We start from the raw sequence: 22,394 nt of genomic DNA, 5'->3' as shown, positions 1-22,394 counted from the left end.
GGGTTCAGTTGTTGGGTTCAGTGCAACCAGCTACATTTGGATAAACCACCCATACAGAAAAATCAGTAAGAAAACAATGGATTTAAGCTATATGTTAGACCAGATGGACTTAACACTTACAAAACATTCCACCCAAAAGCAGCAGAAGACACATTCTTCTCAAGTGCACATGGAACATTCTCCAGGACGGACCACATGTTAGGCCATATCAAGCATCTTTTTCCACCACAACAGTATGAAACTAGAAACCAACTACAAGAAGAAACCTGGAAAATTCACAAATCTGTGAAGATTAAACAGGCTACTGAACAACCAATGGGTCTAAGAAGAAATCAAAAGAGAAATCTGAAAGTACCTGAGACAAATGAAAATGGAAATACTACATACCAAAACTGTCAAAGTGCAACAAGAGTTCTAGAAGAAAGTTTATAGTGATAAATGCTTACGTTAAGAAAAAAAAAAAAAAGATCTCAAATATGCAACCTAACTTTTCATTTTAAGAAGCTAAAAAACAAGACCTAATGGAGTCAAAGTTAATAGATGAAAGTAATAACAGAGTTCAGAGGAGAAATAAATAAAATGGATACTAAATAGATGATAGAAAACTCGATGAAACTGAAAGCTGGTTTTTTAAAAAAATAAAATGTCATTTAGCTAGACTGTGAAGAAAAAAAGAGGACTCAAATAAATAAAATTAGAAATGCAAGAGGCAGGGGCGCCTGGGTGGCTCAGTGGGTTAAGCCCCTGCCTTTGGCTCAGGTCATGATCTCAGAGTCCTGGGATAGAGCACTGCATCAGATTCTCTGCTCAGCAGGGAGCCCACTTCCCCCTCTCTCCCTTCTGTCTCTCTGCCTAATTGTGATCTCTGTCAAATAAATAAAATCTTTAAAATTAATTAATTAATTAAAAGAAAAAGATATGCAAGAGAAGACTTTTAAAAAGATACCACATGAAACGGGGCGCCTGGGTGGCTCAGTGGGTTAAGCCGCTGCCTTCGGCTCAGGTCATGATCTCAAGGTCCTGGGATCGAGTCCCGCATCGGGCTCTCTGCTCAGCAGGGAGCCTGCTTCCCTCTCTCTCTCTCTCTGCCTGCCTCTCCTTCTACTTGTGATCTCTCTCTGTCAAATAAATAAATAAAATCTTTAAAAAAAAAAAAAAGGATACCACATGAAATACAAAGGATCTTAAGAGACTACTATGATCAACTATGAAATCACTATCTCCAAGAGTTATGTGTGAGTGCGTCCAGATGGCTCAGTTGCTGGGCGTCCTGCTCTTGATTTCAGCTCAGGTAATGATCTCAGGGTTGTGGCATAGAGCCCCACACAAGCTCCAGGCAGTTGTGGTTGGAGACTGCTTGGGATTCTCTCTCTCCCTCTGCCCCTCTCCTGTCTCTTACTCTAAAAAAAAAAAAAAAAAAAAAAAGTTATGTGCATACCCATGTTCCCTGTAGGATTATTCACAATAGCCAATATACGCAGAAAACCTAAATGTCCATCAATGGATGAGTGGATAAAGACAATGTGGCATATGTATGCAATGAAATATTGCTCAGACATAACAAAGGAGGAAATTCTACTATTTACGGACCTAGAGAGCACTATGCTAAATGAGACCAGTCAGACAAAGACAAATACTATACGATCTCACTAATATGTGAAATCTAAAAATAAATAAATAAATAAATAAATAAATAAATAAATAAATAAACAAACACAAAGAACAGAATGGCAGTTACCAGAGGTAGAGGGTGGGAAGTGGAGGAGCTGGGTGAAGGTGCCCAAAGGTATAAACCTCTAGTTATAAGGTTAAGTAAGTTCTAACAGTATAACACACAGCATGGTGACTATACCTAATGATACTGTATGGTATACTTGAAAGTTGCTAAGAGAGTAGATCTTGAAAGTCTTCATCACAACAACAACAACAAACTGTTAACTAGGGAAGGTGACACATGTTAAACTCAGTAATCATTTCACAGTATAGACAGATATTAAATCATTATGTCATATACTTTCACTTAATACAATGTTATTTGTCAGTTATATCTCAATATAACTACGAAGGAAAGATTTCTGTCTAAATTAAATGAGGATATCTCTTTTGAAATCTTGGAAAGCAGCAGCTCCTCACTAATTCCTAGTTATTACAATTTTCACAAACAAGTGGGAATGGGGTGAGGGGTACAGCAGTGAAAGGGAGAAACAGACAAAGAAAAGGGAAGGGAGAAGATTCCCTGACAAATAAGAAAACCTGAAAAGCAAAGAAAAATGTCTTTTGATATGAAAAATCACTATTATAAGTGTAAATTCCCCAAAAGTTCATTTTTTTCTTAACACTCAACTCACTCAACTTTGTGCATGGTATGGGTATTAGCACATTGACATAGAGTACAAGAATTTTTCCCAGTTTGCTGTTTTCCTTTTACATTTTAGGGTGCACTTCAAGGTTTTAAATATCAAATCTATCAATTTTTCCTTTTTTGATATCTCTTGTGTTATGGTTACAATGCCTTCCTCAACCTACGGCAATACAAACGTTCACCAGTACTTTCTTCTAATACTTTCATGCTTGTTTCTTCATATCCAACTCTGTAATTTATGTATATGAGAAAATGGTATACATTTCTCATGCAAAGAGCTAACCCAATATTCCTAAGTCTGTTTATCAATTTTTTTAATCCTTTCCTTATTTAAACTGAAACTTTTTATAGCAAATACTTAATACAACCTTGAACCTGTACCTTCTTCTTTCTATTTTTCAGTATTTCCTGTCTCTACTTTCCACGTTTTAAGTTCATACTTTCCCTTTTTGCTCTTGTGGTCGGTTTGGCGTGCGTGGATGTATTGTGTGTGCATATGAGCACATGCGCGAGCTCCGACGTGTTCATTTCCCCAACACCAGTAGCTCTTCCTTATCTTCCTGTATTTCTGATCACTTTCCTCTGTGGCTTCCTTTCTAATACTATTATGTTCATACCTCCACATGCTTTGTATCTTCTTTCTTAATTTTTAAATAGTTTACCTTCCATTACATAAATGATACACTTCCCACACAGGATCTTATTCTAAGTGTCCTAGCAAAGTGATGTCTTGTTTTCATTTGTCAATCGATCTTGGTCCTCTTTCCATAACAGTAAGTCCTGAGCCAGAACACACTAAATAATATTCCACTGCATGGATTTGTATAATTTACGACAAAAATTACAGACATCTTATGGAACTTGCTCAGCAATGCTGGACATTTATTGTTTTATTTGAGAGAGAGCAAGAGAGAGCGAGTACGCGAGCAGGGAAGAGGGGCAAAGGGAGAGGGAGAAGCAGGCTCTCTGGTTGATTCCAAATTTCTGAGATCATGACCTGAACTGAAAACAGATGCTTAACTAACTGAGACACCGTGGCACCTGGGGGTGGCTAGACATTTAGACTGATACCAAATTTTTAATAACAGACAACTGTGCTATAAGGGCTCTTTTCTATATTTGTCTTATTATCTTTGTTGGGAAAATTATTGGAGTGTTATTGTTCAGTCAAAGGATAAGGAGTTTTTTAAGGCTTTTGATTCATATTTCCAAAACCTCCCAGAAAGTCTGTATCATTCAGACACCTAGATGCTCATAAAACTTGGGAAAATACAACAAAAAATATGTAATGGACTTTTTTAAGAATAAAACTGTGAAGTATTACCTGAGGTCGAATCATTTCACCTGCTGCAATTTTCTTCTCCTCTTCGACCAAGTTAATAATTTTTTGATTAACAAGTGGTGCATTTGCACCATGGATCTTTGCAATAATTTTGCCATTCTATACGGGAAAAGAAAGCATGAAGGAAACTTCCATTTTTAGGAAAAGTCTGGTATTCAACTTGACGAAGTCATCCCACCCAGCCCCAGACCCCACCAATCCTTTCTAGCTATTATAATTAGCCATTTTAAAACAAAGTCTTAGTGATGGGAAATTACGTCTTGATTTGAAAAACCCAGCTCTTTGAATTCTCCCTCACAATATCTGTTCTCCTAGGCAAAGCATCCCTGCATTATGTTTGATGGTTCTATACAGGCTGCCCAATATTACCTTCCCTAATTATTTTTTACACTATGCCCCCTTTTGTCCATCTTTCAACATATATTCACAAAAACCTGTTTACTGGCACTGTTCCAGGCATGATGGTATGGAACAGCAATCCTGGTATGTGGCGTAATTAAATTACCAAAAAGAAGAAAAAAAAAACACAGATAAACATATGTAATATAACAACCTTGACAAGTACCACCAAGTACAAAGCACTGAGAGCATCTACAAGAATGTGTCCTGGTCAAGGAGATCAGCAAAGTTGCTTATCGATACCAGGAAGGGATTTTTCAGTTAAAACATATAGGATGGGTAAGGAATAACAAGGCGAAATGGAGAAGAAAGAACATTCCAGGCAAAAGGAATAGAGATGCAACAGTCCTGAGGCCAGAAGGGAATACGGCAAATGAGAAGACCAGCCAAGAAAGTGAGAGGATGCATGGTATGAGATGAAGCCTAATTGCGAGAGGGAGCCAGACCATGCAGAGGCTTGTGGGTCTCGGAATCACACAGCTTTTAACCTAAGTGCAGTGGGAAGCCTTAAGCATGTTTAAACAGAGCCAGTGACCACAATTTGAACTGTCAATTGTCAAAGATCATTTCAGGGCACCTGAATGGCTCAGTTAGTTAAGCAACTGCCTTGGGCTCAGGTCATGATCTTGGAATCCCGAGATGGAGTTTCAGGTCGGGCTCGCCGCTCCACGGGGAGTCTGCTTTTCCCTCTGACCCTCCCCCTTTTCATGCTCCCTCTCTCATTCTCTCTTTCAAATAAATAAATAAAAATACTTTTTAAAAAATAAATAATGATCATTTCACCTACCATGTTTAGAAAGAGAGGGGAGAAGATACTTGTATACACATTAGGGGTTATTCTAGAGATGACGGTGAGAGATGGTTGCTCAGTCTGTAGCACTGGTGATGGAGACAGAAAGAATGGAAAGACACAGATGAGTATGAGAAAGACTTGGGTGGTGAAATTGACAAGTTGAGGTCTGGAGTTGATTGGGTGTGATGTACAGAGATGTCACTAGGCTGAGTTTTCTGTTTCTGTCGAGAAAGTGGATAAATTAAGATATTAATCACCCAATGTGGTGACACCTAGAAGACCACATTTCCTGGCAGGGTGGAGTGGGGAGGGTCTGGTATTGGACCAATCCTTTATGAAGGGCCCTTCAGGCAACAGAGGGGAAGTCAAAGCATCAGTTGGATATAGAAGTCTGGAGCTCAAAGTATAGGAATTAGCTGAAGAGATAAACTTAGAGTTCTTGATATGTAGGTGGTGACAACTGAAACTGTGTGGAGGAAATTTTCTAGGGAGCATGTATAGCATGATAAGATAAATATTTAAGGGCTGGATAAAGAAAGGTAAACATGCAAAGGAGATGGAGGGGAATAACACCTAGGTAGGTGAAAGGGACACCAAGTAACAAAGTCAAAAGTAACCAATGTTTCACGCCCTCCTAGGGCATGGCCACCACATGCAATACACTTGAGAGGAATAGCATGATGGGCCTAAAAGTGGCCATTTATGTAACAATAGGCTGGTAATTGGGTACACTAGCAACAGCAAATCTGCTTGAAAAATCGGACAGAAGGCAGATGGAATGGGTTGAGGCATTAATGGGATGTGGAAAAAATGGAGTAAAAATAAATATTCAAGCTCTTCTGTGAAATTTAGCTGTGAGACAAAGGAGAGAGCTGGTGGTACATGGAGAGAGGCATCCAAAAAAAGCATTATTCCTTAGGAATAACATGGAGGACATGGGGAATGGAGAGAAGCCAGTTGGGGTACATTGGAGGATGAGACGAACCACGAGAGACTTTGAGAAACAAACAGAGGGTTTTGGAGGGGAGGAGTGTGGGAGGTTGGGTGAGTCTGGTGGTGGGTATTAAGGAGGGCACATATTGCATGGAGCACTGGGTGTGGTGCATGAACAATGAGTTCTGGAACACTGAAAAGAAATAAATAAAAAAAAATTTTAAGCATTATTTTTTTAACAGGAAATAGATCATCACCTTCAAAGGCAATGAGAAGGATCCAGTTGAGAAAGGTTTTAATAAATACTGCGATCTACTTACCATTTCCCACCAGAAGGAACCTTCCAACAGTTTTGGAGACTTTCAAATGTCCCTTGAAAAAGCCCTTCCTGCTGAAACTTGCTGGATGAATTTGTCATCAGCTATGTGAGCTGAGCAATATGAAGAGCCACTGTGGAAATATCCATGTAAACAAGCAATGGACTTGCTGGTGGCTTCATGGGCACAGACGGAGATTCTTAGATGAATGACTGTGGATATGGAGCATGACTGCATGAGCAACTGGCTGAAAGCTGCCCTGGAGAAAAGTTCATTGGCAGCAGAGGTCAGGATTGAGAGGCCAGGATGTGGGTGGGTTGCCAGGGTCCCCGGGAGGATGGCAGGACAGGGTTTTTCAAAGGGGTTTGAGTCCTCATGCCAAAGTCCTCAGTCATCGATAGGACTGATCTAAAGACCAGTAAATGATAGGGATGAGGTGGGGGAGAGAAGGAGGTTTAGCCAAATAGCTAAGTTAGCAAGGAAAAGACCTCTAATTAGCGGGGGGAAAAGTTATTGACGTAAGAAGAAATAAAGGGAATATAATTCTACTCCTGGCCTTGAGACACACAATCTGAGTAAACAGTCATCACTCTGGGCTCCAAAGAAGTATGTTCTAAGTAAGGACACTTAACCAAAGTCAACGAAATGGAGTAAAGGCTAAAAGCCATAATGAAAGATCTTAGAAAGTGTGCTAATCGCTCGTCTCAATTACAGAAGTAACACAGTGAAAGGCTTTGCAAGGTGGTAGAGAACTGGGAGAACTGGTCAGGAAAAAAATATTTCTGAGCATGAGAAGGATGAGCTAGCTATACAGGGCTGAAAGGGAGGGAGGACTTACAGTCCAGGCACGGATTGCAGATAAGACAATGCGGACTGGATGGGCCTGTTAAGGAGGGTGGGTATGGTCTCCTGATCAGAGCTGCCCAACCGGGCAGGGTGGTGGTCCCAGAGCTCCAGACTCTACATGACAGTCCCCCTTCCCCATCTCTCTTCCTGTCCCACACTCCTAACTGCTACTAGTCTCCTCACTGTTCCTAATATTAGCCCACCAAGCCTATTTTTGCATGTTACTCACTCTGGTTGCCTAAACTATGTCTAGGCCAAGGGTGAGAAAACAATGACCCAGCACAGAGACTATATTTTCAAAGTTGAAAATACTATCTGGCCCTTTATCAAAAGAGCTGGATGACCCCTCACCTAAATCACCAAATTCTACATGTCCAACTTAGAGGAAAATCTGCAATGCAATTTTCAAAACTCAATGAACCCAGTAATTCAATTCCTTGAAATTGTTGCAAAATCGTTATTTCATAGAAGCAAAACGTTCTATCCAAGAAGTGTTTTTAAAATAATGATTTCTGGGGATGCCTGGGAGGCTCCATCAGTTAAGCATCTGCCTATGGCTAGGGTCATGATCTTAGGGTCCTGGGACTGAGTCTCACATTGGGCTCCCTGCTGCTCCCCCTACTTGTGTTCTCTCTCTCTCCGACAAAGATGAATAAATCTTAAAAAAAATTTTAAATAAAATAATGATTTCCAATACAAAAAAAATAATAATCCAAGTATCCAATAGTAAAAGAAGAGCCCAAGCCCTGTCTAGGAAGCCTTTCCTTACTCTACCCAACTCTCTAGTTCTATAGAGCAGCTACACTCTGTGTCACATAGCTTTGAACAGTAAATACTCTCCTTCTGGAAAATAGCACTTATTATGTCTTCCTGATTATGAAGGTTGTGTATTCATCACAGAAATTGGGAAAAATATTAAAAAAAGTACCAAGAAAAAAACTTAACTTCTACATCCTTTCCCCATATACAGAAAGCTACTACTAATAATCTGGGAATTGCTCTTTCTCTCTTCTTTCTACACATTTGTACACGCGGAGACAGGAGGAACATATATTACTAATAGTAATCAGACAGCTATGTCCTTGTATTAGCATGCATGAATACTTAGAACCAATTCTCTGCTACTGAGTAGTAAAGAAATTTCCAATTTTTTACTCCCGTAAATAACAACTCATCACACAAATCTCTGATTATTTCCTCAGAAAAGCTAAATACCATTTTATTTTTATTTTCTCTGATCAATGCAGTGCATGATTGTCTAACCTCCTCAACCCATTCCATGCTCCTAGAGGACAAGTTATGAAATATATTAATAGACAATTATCATATGGTTTCACTTATTTGTGGAGCATAACAAATAACACAGAGGACATGGGGAGATGGAGAGGAGAAGGGAGTTGAGGGAAATTGGAAGGGGGAGATGAACTAAGAGAGCCTATGGACTCTGAAAAACAATCTGAGGGTTTTGAAGGGGCGGGGGGGTGGGAGGTTAGGGGAGCCAGGTGGTGGGTATTAAGGAGGGCACATATTGCATGGAGCACTGGGTGTGGGGCATAAAGAATGAATTCCATTACACTGAAAAGAAATTAAATTTTAAAAAATAGACAAGCAAAGATAAGGCAAAAGAAATCTATGATTACTACAATCAGAAAATAGTTCCATGGTAATTTTACAATGCTACTTGCTATTTAACTGTAAATTAGAATCTGATCACATATTTGAGGTGATAAATATTATACTTACAACACTGAAGAGAAAAACAGGTTCACATTTATCTCTAAATGGCTGCAAAGTCACAATGTTGTCAGCTTCTGCCTGAAAAAAATATAAAAATTTCATATAATAATAGAGGAAACTATATCCAAGCCACTAGATACACAATGCTGAAAAATGCATATCACATAAAATTTTTATTTTTATGTTTACTACGCCATTTTCTGAATATGTTATAATTGCATACTCTGGAGATTCAGGCCATGCATCATTTGGCCTCAAACTTACTTCTCACTGTTCACCTTTGCAGTACCCAAACCTGCAACTAAACTTACCTACTTCTGGTTTTCCACACTTTCCCGCCTCCTCATCTGCTCTTGTCCTTCCTTTTCCAACCCAGGTCAAGTTTCCCTTCTCCAAGAACTGGCTTGCTCCCTCCTGCTGTATATCCTCTCCTGCTCCACATGGAACTTTAACTGCCCTTCTCTTGGGAACTCCATTGTCCCTTTCAGTATCAGTATTACCACCATCATATGGGCCTCTCACTTCGTTTTTTCTTTAAGTACGCTCCGTGCTGAGCATGGAGCCCAACATGGGGCTTGAACTCACAACCCTGAGATCAAGACCTGAGCTGAGATCAAGAGCTGGACACTTAGCCAACTGAGCCACCCAGGCAAGGCGCCCCCCAGCTCACCTCTTGTGATCAGATCTATGATGTTTCATATTCCTCTTTGCATGTCACCTTCCTTCTGCATTAGTCATGGGGCCATACTTCTATAAAAATTTGAGAGAAAGTAAGCTCCAAAGGAAAAAAAATTAAAATAAAAAAGGAGCTTATCTTGCATGCATCTTGAATGAACTGTCTGTCAAATTTCAAGGCCTTTTTTTTTAAATGTTTGCAATTTTCTTAAATTTTTCTCACAAATTTCAAGTTGTTCTGGTGGGAGCTAAGATGGTAGGTAGTAGGCAGACCCTAGGTTTGCCTCATCCCTTGAACACAGCCGATAAATATCAAGTCATCCTGCATACTCAAGAAATCCAGCTGAGGACTGACAGAATAAACTGCACAACTAAAGAGAAAGAGAGGCTACACTGCAGAAAGTAGGAGGTGCAGAGATGTGATCTGGGGGAAAAAATGATCACAGGTGCTGCAAAGGGTCTTGGTCTTGGACAGAGGAGAGAAAAAGACAGAGGAGCACACAGGGGGTCACATAGGGAGAACACTCTCCCAAAACCACTGGCTGGGAAATGAGAAAGGCTGATTTTTTTTAGTTTTACAACCAGGAGGGCTCAAAGACTAGAGTTTTAGAGGTCCATGCTGTGGCTGGAATAGAGCCCGAGGGCGCTGCAGTTTTCCTGTAGAGAAGGGAGGCAGGTCACCCAGGGACCCAAAGCATGATCCGCGGATCACCTGAGACATACCAGGAGAGACAGATGCCCCTTCTTGGAGCATTGCCTATCCTGGGCATTGCCTATCCTGGGACAAAAGAACCAGCAGGCACCATTTCCGTCCCCCGCCCATCAACATGGTGCAGAGACATCTGCTGAGGGCAGCTAATGTGGACACTGGCTCTTCTGTGTGCTTTGCCCCAGGCCCCAAGCTTGTGAGCCCTCTGGGTCAAACCATCAATCCAGTGTGGCAAGACCCTCCCCCAGAAGACCAGTGCAGGTCCCCACCACACCATGACCCTAAAGTTTGGAGTTTTAAAACTTATGGACTCTGAAAAACAATCTGAGGGGTTTGAAGTGGCGGGGGTGGGGGTGGGAGGTTGGGGTACCAGGTGGTGGGTATTATAGAGGGCACGGACTGCATGGAGCACTGGGTGTGGTGAAAAAATAATGAATACTGTTTTTCTGAAAATAAATAAATTGAAAAAAAAAATTAAAAAAATAAAAATAAATAAAAAAACTCAGCCAGCCTGGCTGGGATAGAACCCAAAGTGCACTGCACTGGTCCAAGCAGGCAAGCAACCCAGACACAGTGTAAGCAGTGATTTGAAAAACACCCAGGACACATGGTGGAAATTATTGCTCTTCTGGGAGGGCTACCCTGACAGCAGTAAGCATGAACTCTCCTCCTCAGGGACAAAGGAGCTGGCTAGTTTCCCTGTCTCTCAGCATAACCCATCATCAGTAAACAGCTGTGCTAACACTGGCTGCCTAAATTGCTTACACCCAGCCCTACCCCCCTACATTCTGCTGCTACTGCTTTCTTGAGCAAGTGCACCTGAGAACAAGGGCAGCAGGTCCCTCCCCCAGAACACAAGCACAACCCCCCCCAATACACACACACACACACACACACACACACAACTACTGACCACAGATTCTGCAAAGCTTCAGTTCCAGCGGAGCCTCAGGTCTCTTTTAACAAGCAGACCAGAGCACACCTAGTTAAAACTCACCACACTCTGACCAAGATCCAAACACTCCCCACTGCACCAGTCCTGAACACTGTATGGACCCCTTCTTCATAAAGCCATTACTCGTAGGGGCTGGAAACAAAATGAGCTTTTCTAACACACCAAAGGCAGAAACCTAGACAAAATGTCAAGACAGAGGAATTTATCCCAAAAGAAAGAAAAAGAAAAGGTCACAGCTAGGGATCTAATTGAAACAGGTATAAGCAATATGCCTGACCCACAATTTAAAGCAACAATCATAAGGATACTAGCTGGCCTTCAGAAAAGCACAGAACCCATCAGGGAGTCCCTTACCACAGAGATAAGAGAGCTTAAAATCTATCAGCCCAAAATGACAAACCCAAGAACTGAGATTCAAAACTGACTGGATGTAATGACCACAAGGATGGAAGAAGCAGAGGAATGAATAAATGGTACAGAGGATAGAATTATGGAGAATAATGAAGCTGATCAAAAGAGGGAAAGAAAAATCTTGGGTCGTGGAAGCATGATCCCGTGACGCCATGAAAAATAATAACGTTCATACCAAAGGAGTCCCAGAAGAAGACAGAAGGGGTCAGAAGGTTTATTTGAGGAATAATAGCTGAAAACATCCATAATCTGGGGATGGATACAGACTTACAGACCCAGGAGGCACAGAGAATTCCCATCAAAATCAATAAAAATAGGCCAACGCCAAAACATATTGTAGTTCGATCTGCAAAATATTAAGAAAAAAATCATAAAAGCAACAAGACAAAAGAAGTCCCTAACTTATAAGGGAAGACAAAAAACAAAAGTTAGCAGCAGACCTATCCACAGAAATTTGTCAGGCCACAATAAAGTGGCATGATATACACAATGTACTGAATGAGAAAAATCTGCAGCCAAGAATGTACTATCCAGCAAGATTCTCAATCAGAATAGAAGGAGAGTTTCCCATACAAATGAAAACCAAAGGAGTTCATGATTGCTAAATCAATCCTGCAAAAAATATTAAAGGGGACTCTTTGAATAGGGAAGAAAGACCAAAAGCAACAAAGACTAGAAAGGAATACAGGAAATCTCCAGAAACAAGGACAAAACAAATAATAAAATGACACTAAATTCATATCTATTAATAATTACCCTGTTGACTGGTCTTAAAAAAAAAATAATTACCCTGAATGCAAATGAATTAAATATTCCAATCAAAAACAATAGGGTGTTAGACCTAAAGATACCTGCATTTTAGACCTAAAGATACCTGCAGATATAAAGTGAGGAGAAGGAGAAATATCTGTCATGCTAATGGAAGTCAAAAGAAAGCCAGAGTAGCAATACTTCTACCAGAGAAATTAGATTTTAAATCAAAGACTGTAATAAGAAATGAAGAAGGACACTATAGCATAATAAAGGAGTCTATCCAACAATAAGATCTAACAATTATAAATATTCATGCTCCCAATTTGGGAGCAGCCAATTCTACCAATCAGTTAATAACCAAAGTAAAGAAACACATTGATAATAATACAATTAACAGTAAGGAACTTTAACACCCCGCTCACGGCAATAAATAGATCATCTAAGCAGAAGATCAACAAGAAAACAAGGGCTTTGAATGACACACTGGACCAGATGGACTTCACAGATATATTCAAAACATTTCATCCTAAAACAGCAGAATACACATTTCTTTCTTGTGCACATGGGACATTCTCCTGAATGGATCATATGCCAGGTCACAAATCAGGCCTCAGCAAGTGCAAAATGACTGAGATCATACAATACATATTTTCTGACCACAACACTATGAAACTTGAAGTCAAGCTCAAGAAAAAACTTGGAAAGATGACAAATACATGCAGGTTTAAGATCATCCTACTATAAAATGAATTGCTTACCCAGGAAATTAAAGAAGAAATTAAAAAAATATGTAGAAGCAAATGAAAATGAAAATGTGATGGTCCAAAACCTTTTGGATGTAGCAAAAGAGGTTATTAAAAGGAAATATATAGCACTACAGACTACCTCACGAAGCAAGAAAAATCTCAAGTACACAACCCAACTTTACACCTAAAGAAGCAAGAAAAAGAGTAAGAAATGAAGCCGACAGTCAGCAGAAGAAAGGAAATAATAAAGAATAGAGCAGAAATAAACGATATAGAAACAAACAAAGGACCAGTAGGACAGATCAACGAAACCTGGAGCTAGTTCTTTGAAAAAATTAATAAAATTGATAAACCCCAGCCAGATTCACCAAAAAATAAAAGAGAAAGGACTCAAATAAACAAAATTATGAAAGAGGAGAAATCACAACCCCCACCACAGAAGAACAAACAATAAGAGAATATTATGAAAAATTATATGACAAAAAATTGGGCAATCTGAAAGAAATGAATAAATTCCTAGAGACATACAAACTATCAAAACTAAAACAGGATGAAATAGAAAACTTGAACAGACCAGACCCATAAACAGCAAAGAAATTGAATCAGTAATCAAAAATCTCCCAACAAACAAAAGTTCAGAGACAGACATCTTCACAGGGGTATTCTACCAAACATTTAAAGAAGAGTTAATACCATTCTTCCCAAACTATTCCAAAAAATAGAAAGGAGAGGAAAACGTGCAAAATCATTCTTTGAGGCCACCATTACCATGATTCCAAAACCAGACAAAGACCCCACTAAAAAGGGGAACTCAGGCCAATATCCCTTAAGAACATGTATGTAAAAAATCTGAACAAAATACTAGCAAATTGAATCTAAGAACACTTGAAAAGAATACCATGATCAAATGGGATTTATTCCTGGGTTGCCAGGATGGTTCATTATTCACAAATCAATCAACATGATATACCACATTAATAAAAGAAAGGAAAAGAACCATAAGATTCTCTCAATAGATGAAGAAAAAGCACCTGACAAACCATTTGATTCTTGATTTTAAAAAAAAAAAAAAACCTCAACAAAGTAGGAATAAAGGCCTATTAAAATTTATGATTTTTCTCTTTATGACACTGGGGTACCTGGGTGGCTCAGCTGGTTAATCATCTGCCTTTTGCTCAAGTCAGGATTCTCGGGTCCTGGGACTGAGCCTCACAGTGGGCTCCCTGTTCTTTCTTGCTCTTTCACTCTCTCTCTCAAATAAATAAATAAAATCTTCTTAAAAATCATAAAAGCCATACACAAAACAACCCCAAGCTAATATCCTCAATGGGGAAAACCTGAAAACTTTCCTCTAGGTCAAGAATAACACAGGGATGTCCACTCTCACCACTGTTATTTAACATGGCATTGGAAGTCCTAACTTTGCAATCAGACAAATTGGCAAGAAATGTCACTTTCACTATTCACAGAGATGACATGATACTCTTAGTAAAAAAACCCCAAAGACACCACCAAAAAATTGCTAGAACTGATGCACAAATTCAGTTAAGTCGCAGAATACAAAGCCAACATACAAAAATCTGTTGCATTTCTATACACCAAAAATGAAGCACCAGAAAAGCGAAATCAAGGAATTGATCCTATTTTAATTGCACCAAAAAACATAACATACCTAGGAATAAACCTAACCAAAGAGGTAACATACCTAGGAATAAACCTAACCAAAGAGGTAAAAGATATTACTCTGAAAACTACAGAACACTTATGAAAGAAATTAAAGGTGACACAAAGAAATGGAACAACATCCCATGCCCGTGGATTGGAAAAACAAATATTGTTAAAATGCCTATACCACCCAAAGCAATCTATACATTTAATGCAATTTCAATGAAATACCACCAGCATTCTTCACACAGTTAAAATAAACAATCCTAAAATTTGTATGGAATCACAACAAAAGACCCCAGACAACCAAAGCAAGCTTGAAAAAAGAAAAGCAAAGCTGGAGACATCACAATTCCAGACTTTAAATTACTTTCAAAGCTGTAGTGATCAAGACAGTATGGTACAGGCACAAAAACAGACAAATAGGTCAATGGAACAGAATAGAAAACCCAGAAATGGACCCACAACTCCATGGTCAACTAATCTTCAACAAAGTAGGAAAGGATATCTGAAGGAAAAAAGACAAATGGTGTTGGGAGAACTGGACAGCAGCACGCAAAAGAATGAGACTGGACCACTTTCTTACATCATACACAAAAATAAATTCAAAATGGATGAAAGACAGGAAATCGTCAAAATCATAGAGAAGAACACAGGCAGCGACCTCTTTGACATTGGCTATAGCATCTTCTTATACATCTCCAGGGACAAAAGAAACAAAAGCAAAAATGAAATATTGGGACTACATCAAGAAAAAAAGCTTATGTATAGCAAAGGAAACAATCATCAAAACTAAAAGGTAACCTACAAAAAGGGAGAAGATATTTGCAATTGACATATCTGTTAAAGGGCTAGTATCCAAAATCTATAAAGAACTTGTCAAACTCAACATCCAAAAAATATATAATCTGGTAAAGACATGCACAGAAGACATGACCTGATGTTTCTCCAAAGAAAAACTACAAATGGGCCGACAGACACATGAAAAGAATCTCAACATCAACATCATCAGGGAAATAAAAATCAAAACCACAATGAACTACCACCTCATGAATGGCTGAAATTGACAACATAGAAAACAACAGATGTTGATGAGGATGTGGAGAAAGGGAACCTTCTTACACTGTTGGTGGGAATGCAGATTGGGAAGCCACTCTGGAAAACAGCACGGAGGTTCCTAAGAACTTAAAACTAGAATTAAATTCCCCTACAATTCAGCAATGTACTACTATGTACTCACCCAAAGGATACAAAAATATTAATCTGAAGGTATACATGCACCCCAAAGTTTACAGCAGTATTATCAACAACAGCCAAATTCTGGAAAGAGCCAAATGTCCATCAACCAATAAATGGATAAAGAAGTTATACACAATGGAATATTACTAGGCCATAAAAAATGAAATCCTGGGGTGCCTGGATGGCTCAGTTGGTTAAGCATATGACCTTTGGTTCAGGTCATGATCCCAGAGTCCTGGGATCAAGCCCTGCATTGGGCTCCTTGCTCATGCGGGGTCTTCTACTCCTTCTCCCTCTGCCCCCTCCTACCCACCCCTTTGTTTGTGCTCTTTCTCTAAAAAGTCTTTTCTTTAAAAAAGTGAAATCTTGCCATGTACAACAACATGGCTGGAAGTGGAGAGTATTTTTTTAAGGTTTATTTATTTATTTGACAGACAGAGGGAGAGAGAGAGCAATGAAGGGGAGAGGGGACAAAGGAGAGAGAGAATTTCAAGCAAACCCCCACTGAGAGCAGAGTCCAAATCTGGCTGGATCTCATGACCCTGAGATCATGACCTGTGAAATCAAAAATCAGGTGCTTAACAAACTGAGCCACCCAGGCACCCCAGGGCAAGACAGTATCATGCTAAGCAAAGGAAGTCAGCCAGAGAAAGACAAATACCATATGATTTCACTTGTATGTGGAATTTAAGAAATAAAACAGATGAACATAGGAGGGAAAAGGAGAGAGAGGCAAACCATAAAACAGACTCAACTATAGAGAACAAACTGAGGGTTGCTGGAGGGTTCATGGCAGGGGGATGGGCTAGATAGGTGATGAATCAGTAAATCCTACACCTGAAACTATATATTACACTTATGTTAACTAACTAAAATTTCTTTTCTTTTTTCTTTAAGATGTTATTTATTTGAGAGAGAGGGAGAAGCAGACTCCCTGCTGAGTGGAGAGCCCAATGCGGGGCTCAATCCTAGGACCCTGAGATAGTGACAATTGACTGAGCCACACAGGACCCCCAACTAACTAGAATTTAAATAAGAACTTGGGGGAAAAAAAAACAAATATCAAGTTGTGCTACACTGATTATAAACAATTATATACTTAATAATAGTGTATTCCTCAACATTAATATAGCATCCTTTGGGCCAGCTGTCAGAAAGAGATTACTTGGTAGGGTCTTCTCTAAGAGACAGTTTTTGCAACCTAAGGCAATTGTTTTCAAACTGGGATTTCTGGAGGTAACCACTGTAAGGAAGCCAAGAGAAGATCCTTCAGCCCTGTCAGCCAGAGGAGCTGTGTTATAATCTCTCTCTCTCTTTTTTATGCACATTGGATTCTACATGGCTTTTTTTATTCTTTTTTTTCAAGCTTCCATAGTTTGGGGGAAAAAAAGGAAGGAGGGGAAAGGTACTAATCTATAATATTTAAGGACATAAGTTAAAGTATATATTTAAAAGTAGTGTAGGCATAATCATTACAATGTTTATATTATAGTAAAGTATTAACAATTAGAGCACTTAATAATATTATACAAGAACTGCAATAAAGAATATTCACTGAAATTTTATATGTATGGTACAATGTTAATACAAGTCTTCAAGGGGTGCCTGGGTGGCTCAGTGGGTTAAAGCCTCTGCCTCTGCCTTCGGCTCAGGTCATGATTCCAGGGTCCTGGAATCGAGCCCCGCATCGGGCTCTCTGCTCAGTGGGAAGCCTGCTTTTCTTTCTCTCTTTTTCTGCGTGCCTCTCTGCCTACTTGTGATCTCTGTCAAATAAATAAATAAAATCTTTAAAAAAAAATACAAGTCTTCAAGTCTTTTAAAAAGGACACGTAACAACAAAAAAATTATACTGGCCACTTGGCCTAGGGTGATTTCAACCTCATAGGCTACTCCCAATGGAGGTTTTGAGATTAAATGCATTTTTATCATCCTTTATGGGCAGGCCACAGCAAAAAAACAGCATCAATTTATACGAACGTGCTATTGTTGAGTGCAGTCAAACATGACCAGAGAAACCATTCAGGCAGGCACAAAATTCTTTGTTCTTAAATTCAACAGATGCTAATATTATGGAGAGTAATATGAACAGATTTTGGGAAGAACTTACTAGCACTTCCCAGGGGGATGGCTATAGTAACAGAAAAGATTCCTTGTGGAGTCGACTGAGGAATTCTGTCCCTCTGGGGTACCACCACGAGGACAGCTGGAAGTCACTGGGCTGGGAGAGAGCAACGTTAAGACCTACATCATCACACAGCTCTGAGGTGAGCTGAATAGGGTGTCCACCCATCATGCGCTCTAATTCCCCTTCCACACCCACCCTCCAGCACCACAGCAGTGCCTGGCCTGCACATATTATCCAGGTTTACAAAGAGGGATTTAATGCCTCTAAAGCACTAGGGAACACAGCGTCAAGTTACACCTTCTCAGTCTTTAAGGACTGCTTGCCTTACCTTCCTATACCCATGTTCCCTTCCAGGTAGCCTGACAGGGGTGCAGGGAGCCTACCTTTTTGTTGGTTTCTCCCCACTGACCTCATTTTCCTTTGAGACACTGGAGTTTTCCCAGGGCTCCTAGCCCATGAACTTGCACTCCTGCCACTCCCAGACGAAGTTCCCTTATGCCAACTGCCAGGACTCAAAAGAATTTTCTACCTTGATTCTCAATCCATTTGCCAACTGTTAGAGCCTCCTGATATGGTTTCTCAACTTCTATACCAACCTGTGTCTACTGTATCTGCCAATCTCCATCAGGCCCCATTCTGTGTCCTCTGAACTCCATTTATCCTCCCTGCCAAGGATCGAGTCTCAAATCATATTCCAGATCCATTCTGGTGGCTCAGAATGAAGTAGGCTGTTACAGATGGTCGCCCTTTCAAAAACTGAAACACTCTTACTTCAGAAGACAAAGTCAACCTCTGGATAAAAAGATTTAACAATTGTAGGGACACCTGGGTGGCTTAGTAGGTTAAGTGTCTGTCTTCAGCTCAGGTCCTGATCCCAGAGCCCCGGAACGGAATGCTACATAGGCTCCTTGCTCCACAAGGAACCTGCTTCTCCCTCTGCCTGCTGCTTCCCCTGACTGTGCACTCACTCTCTCTCTGACAAATACATAAAATCTTTAAAAAAGAAAAAAAAAGATTTAACAATTGTATACAGCCACCTTTTCTCTTGCAGAGAAAAAATAATGAGGTGAGTTTTCTAAGCCTTAGGCTGCTTAACGTAACCATGAACTAAGGAAAAGTAGTCCTATAAAGAATGTAAGGGCACCTGGGTGGCTCAGTGGGTTAAGCCTCTGCCTTCAGCTCAGGGCATGATCTCAGGGTTCTGGGATCAAGCCCTGAGTCAGGCTCTCTGCTCAACATGGAGCCTGCTTCCCCCTTCCTCTCTCTCTGCCTGCTTCTCTGCCTACTTGTGATCTCTGTCTGTCAAGTAAATAAATAAAATCTTTAAAAAAAAAAAAAAAAGTATAGTCCAAAAAAGTAGATGCACATACCAAGCTGTCCCAAACAACTTAAAAAGTTTTATAATTCCTGAATTGGTTATCAGTTTTTAAATTTAAATTTAAATAAATTAAAGTTAAAAATTCAGTTCCTCAGTGGCACCAGCCACATCTCAAGTGCTCAAAAGCCGTTTTCATCTAGTGGCCACTGTATCAGATATCAAAGCTCTAAGCAGGTGGTAACCTGATGTGGACAAATTGAATAATCAATACAACGAAGCCCAGTAAGTTTAGCCATAACATTTTTTTTTTTTTAAAGCTAAGTACTTTTTTTTTTTTTTTTAAGATTTTATTTATTTGACAGAGAATGAGAGAGAGAGAGCACGAGAAGTGGGAGGGTCAGAGGGAGAAGCAGACTCCCTGCCGAGCAGGGGGCCCGATGCGGGACTTGATCCCAGGACTCTAGGATCATGACCTGAGCCGAAGGCAGTTGCTTAACCAACTGAACCACCCAGGCGTCCCAGCCATAACATTTTAATCCCTCGTCACATCTTGGTGACAAGGGAAGGGAAAATCACTACCACTGGAAAACTGGTAACTGGGTTAAGTGCCCAGAGACCATCCCAATGCTATCCAGTAAACAGCATTTATAGCCCAGATTCTAAAAGACACACACTGAACAAACAGTCAAGTGGGAAAAAAAAAAAACAGATCAACAGACAGGCATCCATATGTATACTTTCTGATGTTTGCAATCATAGTAAACAACCTCAACACGGTGAGAGACAGGATAAAAATCGTGATGGTTCTTAGATCTGGTAGAACTAGACATACAGTAATACTGCCAAGTAAATATTGTCCATGTTTGAAGAGTTGGCAGGTTGTTTAAAATAAGACAATCCTTAAAGACAATATTTAAACACTTGGAAGTATCAGGAAAATAACCGTTTACTGGAAATGAAATCCTTACTACAGCAAAATGCAGAAGTTCATCTTCGTTCAGCTCATTTTTCAATTTTCTGAATAAAGTTTGCATTGCTTTGCAAGGTCCACACCAGGCTTGGTAAACGTCGATCACTAGAAGATGATAATATTTATGAAAAAACAGAGTCAAAGAATCTGGAATAGCAGCTCATCCCAACGCTGCACGCTTCAGATGAAGCAGGTTTTTACACTCTTAGTGGGGAGGTGCAAATTCCGCAAAGCCAATAGATTTGGGGGCAAGGTAGGCTTAAGGTTCCCAAATGGCCGGACAACCAGGAGAACCCCAGTACCTGTTAGGCCTTTGTTCTGCAACATCTCATCCCACAGGCTTTGAGTATTGACGACTGCCTGCAAAAAGGAGACCGCTGTCAAGGGGTCTTCAAGCGCCAACGCCCCTAGTAAAGACTGCTGGTAGGTCATGCTCACCTGTAACTGGACCTCTCGCTTTTTGCCCGCCATTTATCCTCTGTCATGGGAAAAAGGGAAGACAGGTAGAAAAGGTTTAAGAGGAAATTTAAATGATGTTATTCCCTACGCATTCAAGCAGCATCTTAATGCCCCACAGAAACTTTCTTTTGACGGTATCAGAATATACACTCTCCCCATTTCTAGGGAGAGAGGAGCCCGGGTCGCCGAGGGATTCCTCAGGGGGCTCTGCCCTGTTATCTTCCTTTCCCAGTAAGAGGTAAGAATGTAAGGTAAGCAAGGTAAGAATGTTGCAAGGTACAGTTCCTTACAAAGTTTTCTTTTCCTCAAGTTTCACGGGGTGTTCTGTCTATTTTCATTTGCACATGTGTTAATTGACTGTGACCAGCCCATGGATTCTCCTCGGGTCCCTCTCCACGGAGGTTTCATGAGTAGAACAAGACCCTAGGGTGGTCTTGAGCAAGCACATCAGAACGATCCGCAGAGTTAAGTCAGTGAGGCCCTAACGGCCCACTCCGGGGGGTCGGGGGCGCTCAGTGTGGCGGCCCGCGCACGTGACAGCGGGACTAGCACAAAATAAAGGAGTTATTCGGGCCGACAAAACCAAATCCATCCCGGGTAAAGGTGCTGGATTCTCCAACAAGCTTAACACACAACAGGTGCTCCTCCAAGCTACACTCCTACGTTTACAAGAACGAGAGGGAAGAGGCCCCCGAGGATCCAAAGCAGCCCCTGGATGAGGCCTGCGGCCTTTGTGAGCACGGATCCAAGAGGTCCGAGTACCTGGGCGCAGAGCAGGTAAAAATCTAACGGTCTGGACGTCGGTCCACGCTGGTCCCGGGAAAGACGCAGAAAGAGGACCCTGAAACGGACATCAGGAGGAGGGGCCAACGTCCGCGGCCACCCCACCCACGCCGTGAGCCTGGCCCTCCCCGCGGGGGCGGTGCCTCGAAGCTCCCCCAGGGCGCAGGTCCAGGACCACTAAGAGCTTCAGTCCTGCTGCTCTTCCCACACCCGCAAGGGGTGGGGGGGGATAGGCGAGGGAGGGTTGGGGGATGGGGGTGGGAGGGATAGGGGATGGGGGGTGGGTGGCAGGGGTGGGAGGGGTGGGGGAGTCCGCTGCCCGGAGCCCCTGTACCTCTCTGCTCAGTGCCGGACAGCCCCCTATGCTACGGGTGCGTTTGCCACCTGCAGGTTGACAGAAGCTCTCCTGTGACAACAGACATAATCACTGGTGTGCTGGTAGATGTTAACAACTAGCTCTCTTGGAAATTACTACAAATCATGATAAATTTTACTGGCATAAATAAGAACAATGTGTGACAACAAGTAACGAATAATTATAAAGTGTACAATATTCTGTTGCAAATTCCACAAAGCCAATAGATTTTTACAGAATGTTTTCACTGATTTTTGCCGGGGTCTAGCATTCATAGCCGATTCATACATGCAATTCATTCACGACTTGCCAGATTCCAAACATGAATAAATGCTTGGCCACGTTCACCATTAAAATCATGTTCAATACAAAAACATGTCTAAATACCTGTTTTCATACAGTTTTATCTCCTTACCATGAGTTGTTCCAAAAAGTAGTAATTTTCTCACTGTTCTAAAATAGCACTGTAGGGGTGCCTGGGTGGCTCAGTAGGTTAAGCCGC

General features: G+C 40.8%; 1 protein-coding gene across 5 annotated transcripts in view; it reads right to left on the bottom strand.

Annotated features, from left to right (window-relative positions):
• NME8 (NME/NM23 family member 8) overlaps positions 1-21,971 on the bottom strand; it is a 62,142-nt gene extending 40,171 nt beyond the window's left edge. For 2 of the 5 annotated variants that reach the window (XM_032305538.1, XM_032305536.1), the window contains exons 1-6: positions 21,517-21,739; positions 20,734-20,773; positions 20,598-20,655; positions 20,294-20,400; positions 8,736-8,807; positions 3,687-3,803 (exon numbers count right to left, since the gene is read on the bottom strand). In XM_032305538.1, coding sequence (XP_032161429.1) covers positions 3,687-3,803; positions 8,736-8,807; positions 20,294-20,400; positions 20,598-20,655; positions 20,734-20,766 — 387 coding nt within the window. In that variant the 5' untranslated portion in view covers positions 20,767-20,773; positions 21,517-21,739. Of the gene's footprint in view, positions 1-3,686; positions 3,804-8,735; positions 8,808-20,293; positions 20,401-20,597; positions 20,656-20,733; positions 20,774-21,516; positions 21,740-21,871 lie in introns of those variants that run through there. The other 3 variants (XM_032305537.1, XM_032305540.1, XM_032305541.1) reach the window with 3 other exon arrangements.
• Positions 21,972-22,394: the final 423 nt, after the last annotated feature.

This window comes from Mustela erminea, chromosome 11 (genome assembly GCF_009829155.1).
Source record: "Mustela erminea isolate mMusErm1 chromosome 11, mMusErm1.Pri, whole genome shotgun sequence".
In the NCBI taxonomy this organism is placed as follows: Eukaryota; Metazoa; Chordata; class Mammalia; order Carnivora; family Mustelidae; genus Mustela; species Mustela erminea.
The sequence above is the reverse complement of the archived record's forward strand: the minus strand, read 5'-3'. Positions and strand labels throughout refer to the sequence as shown.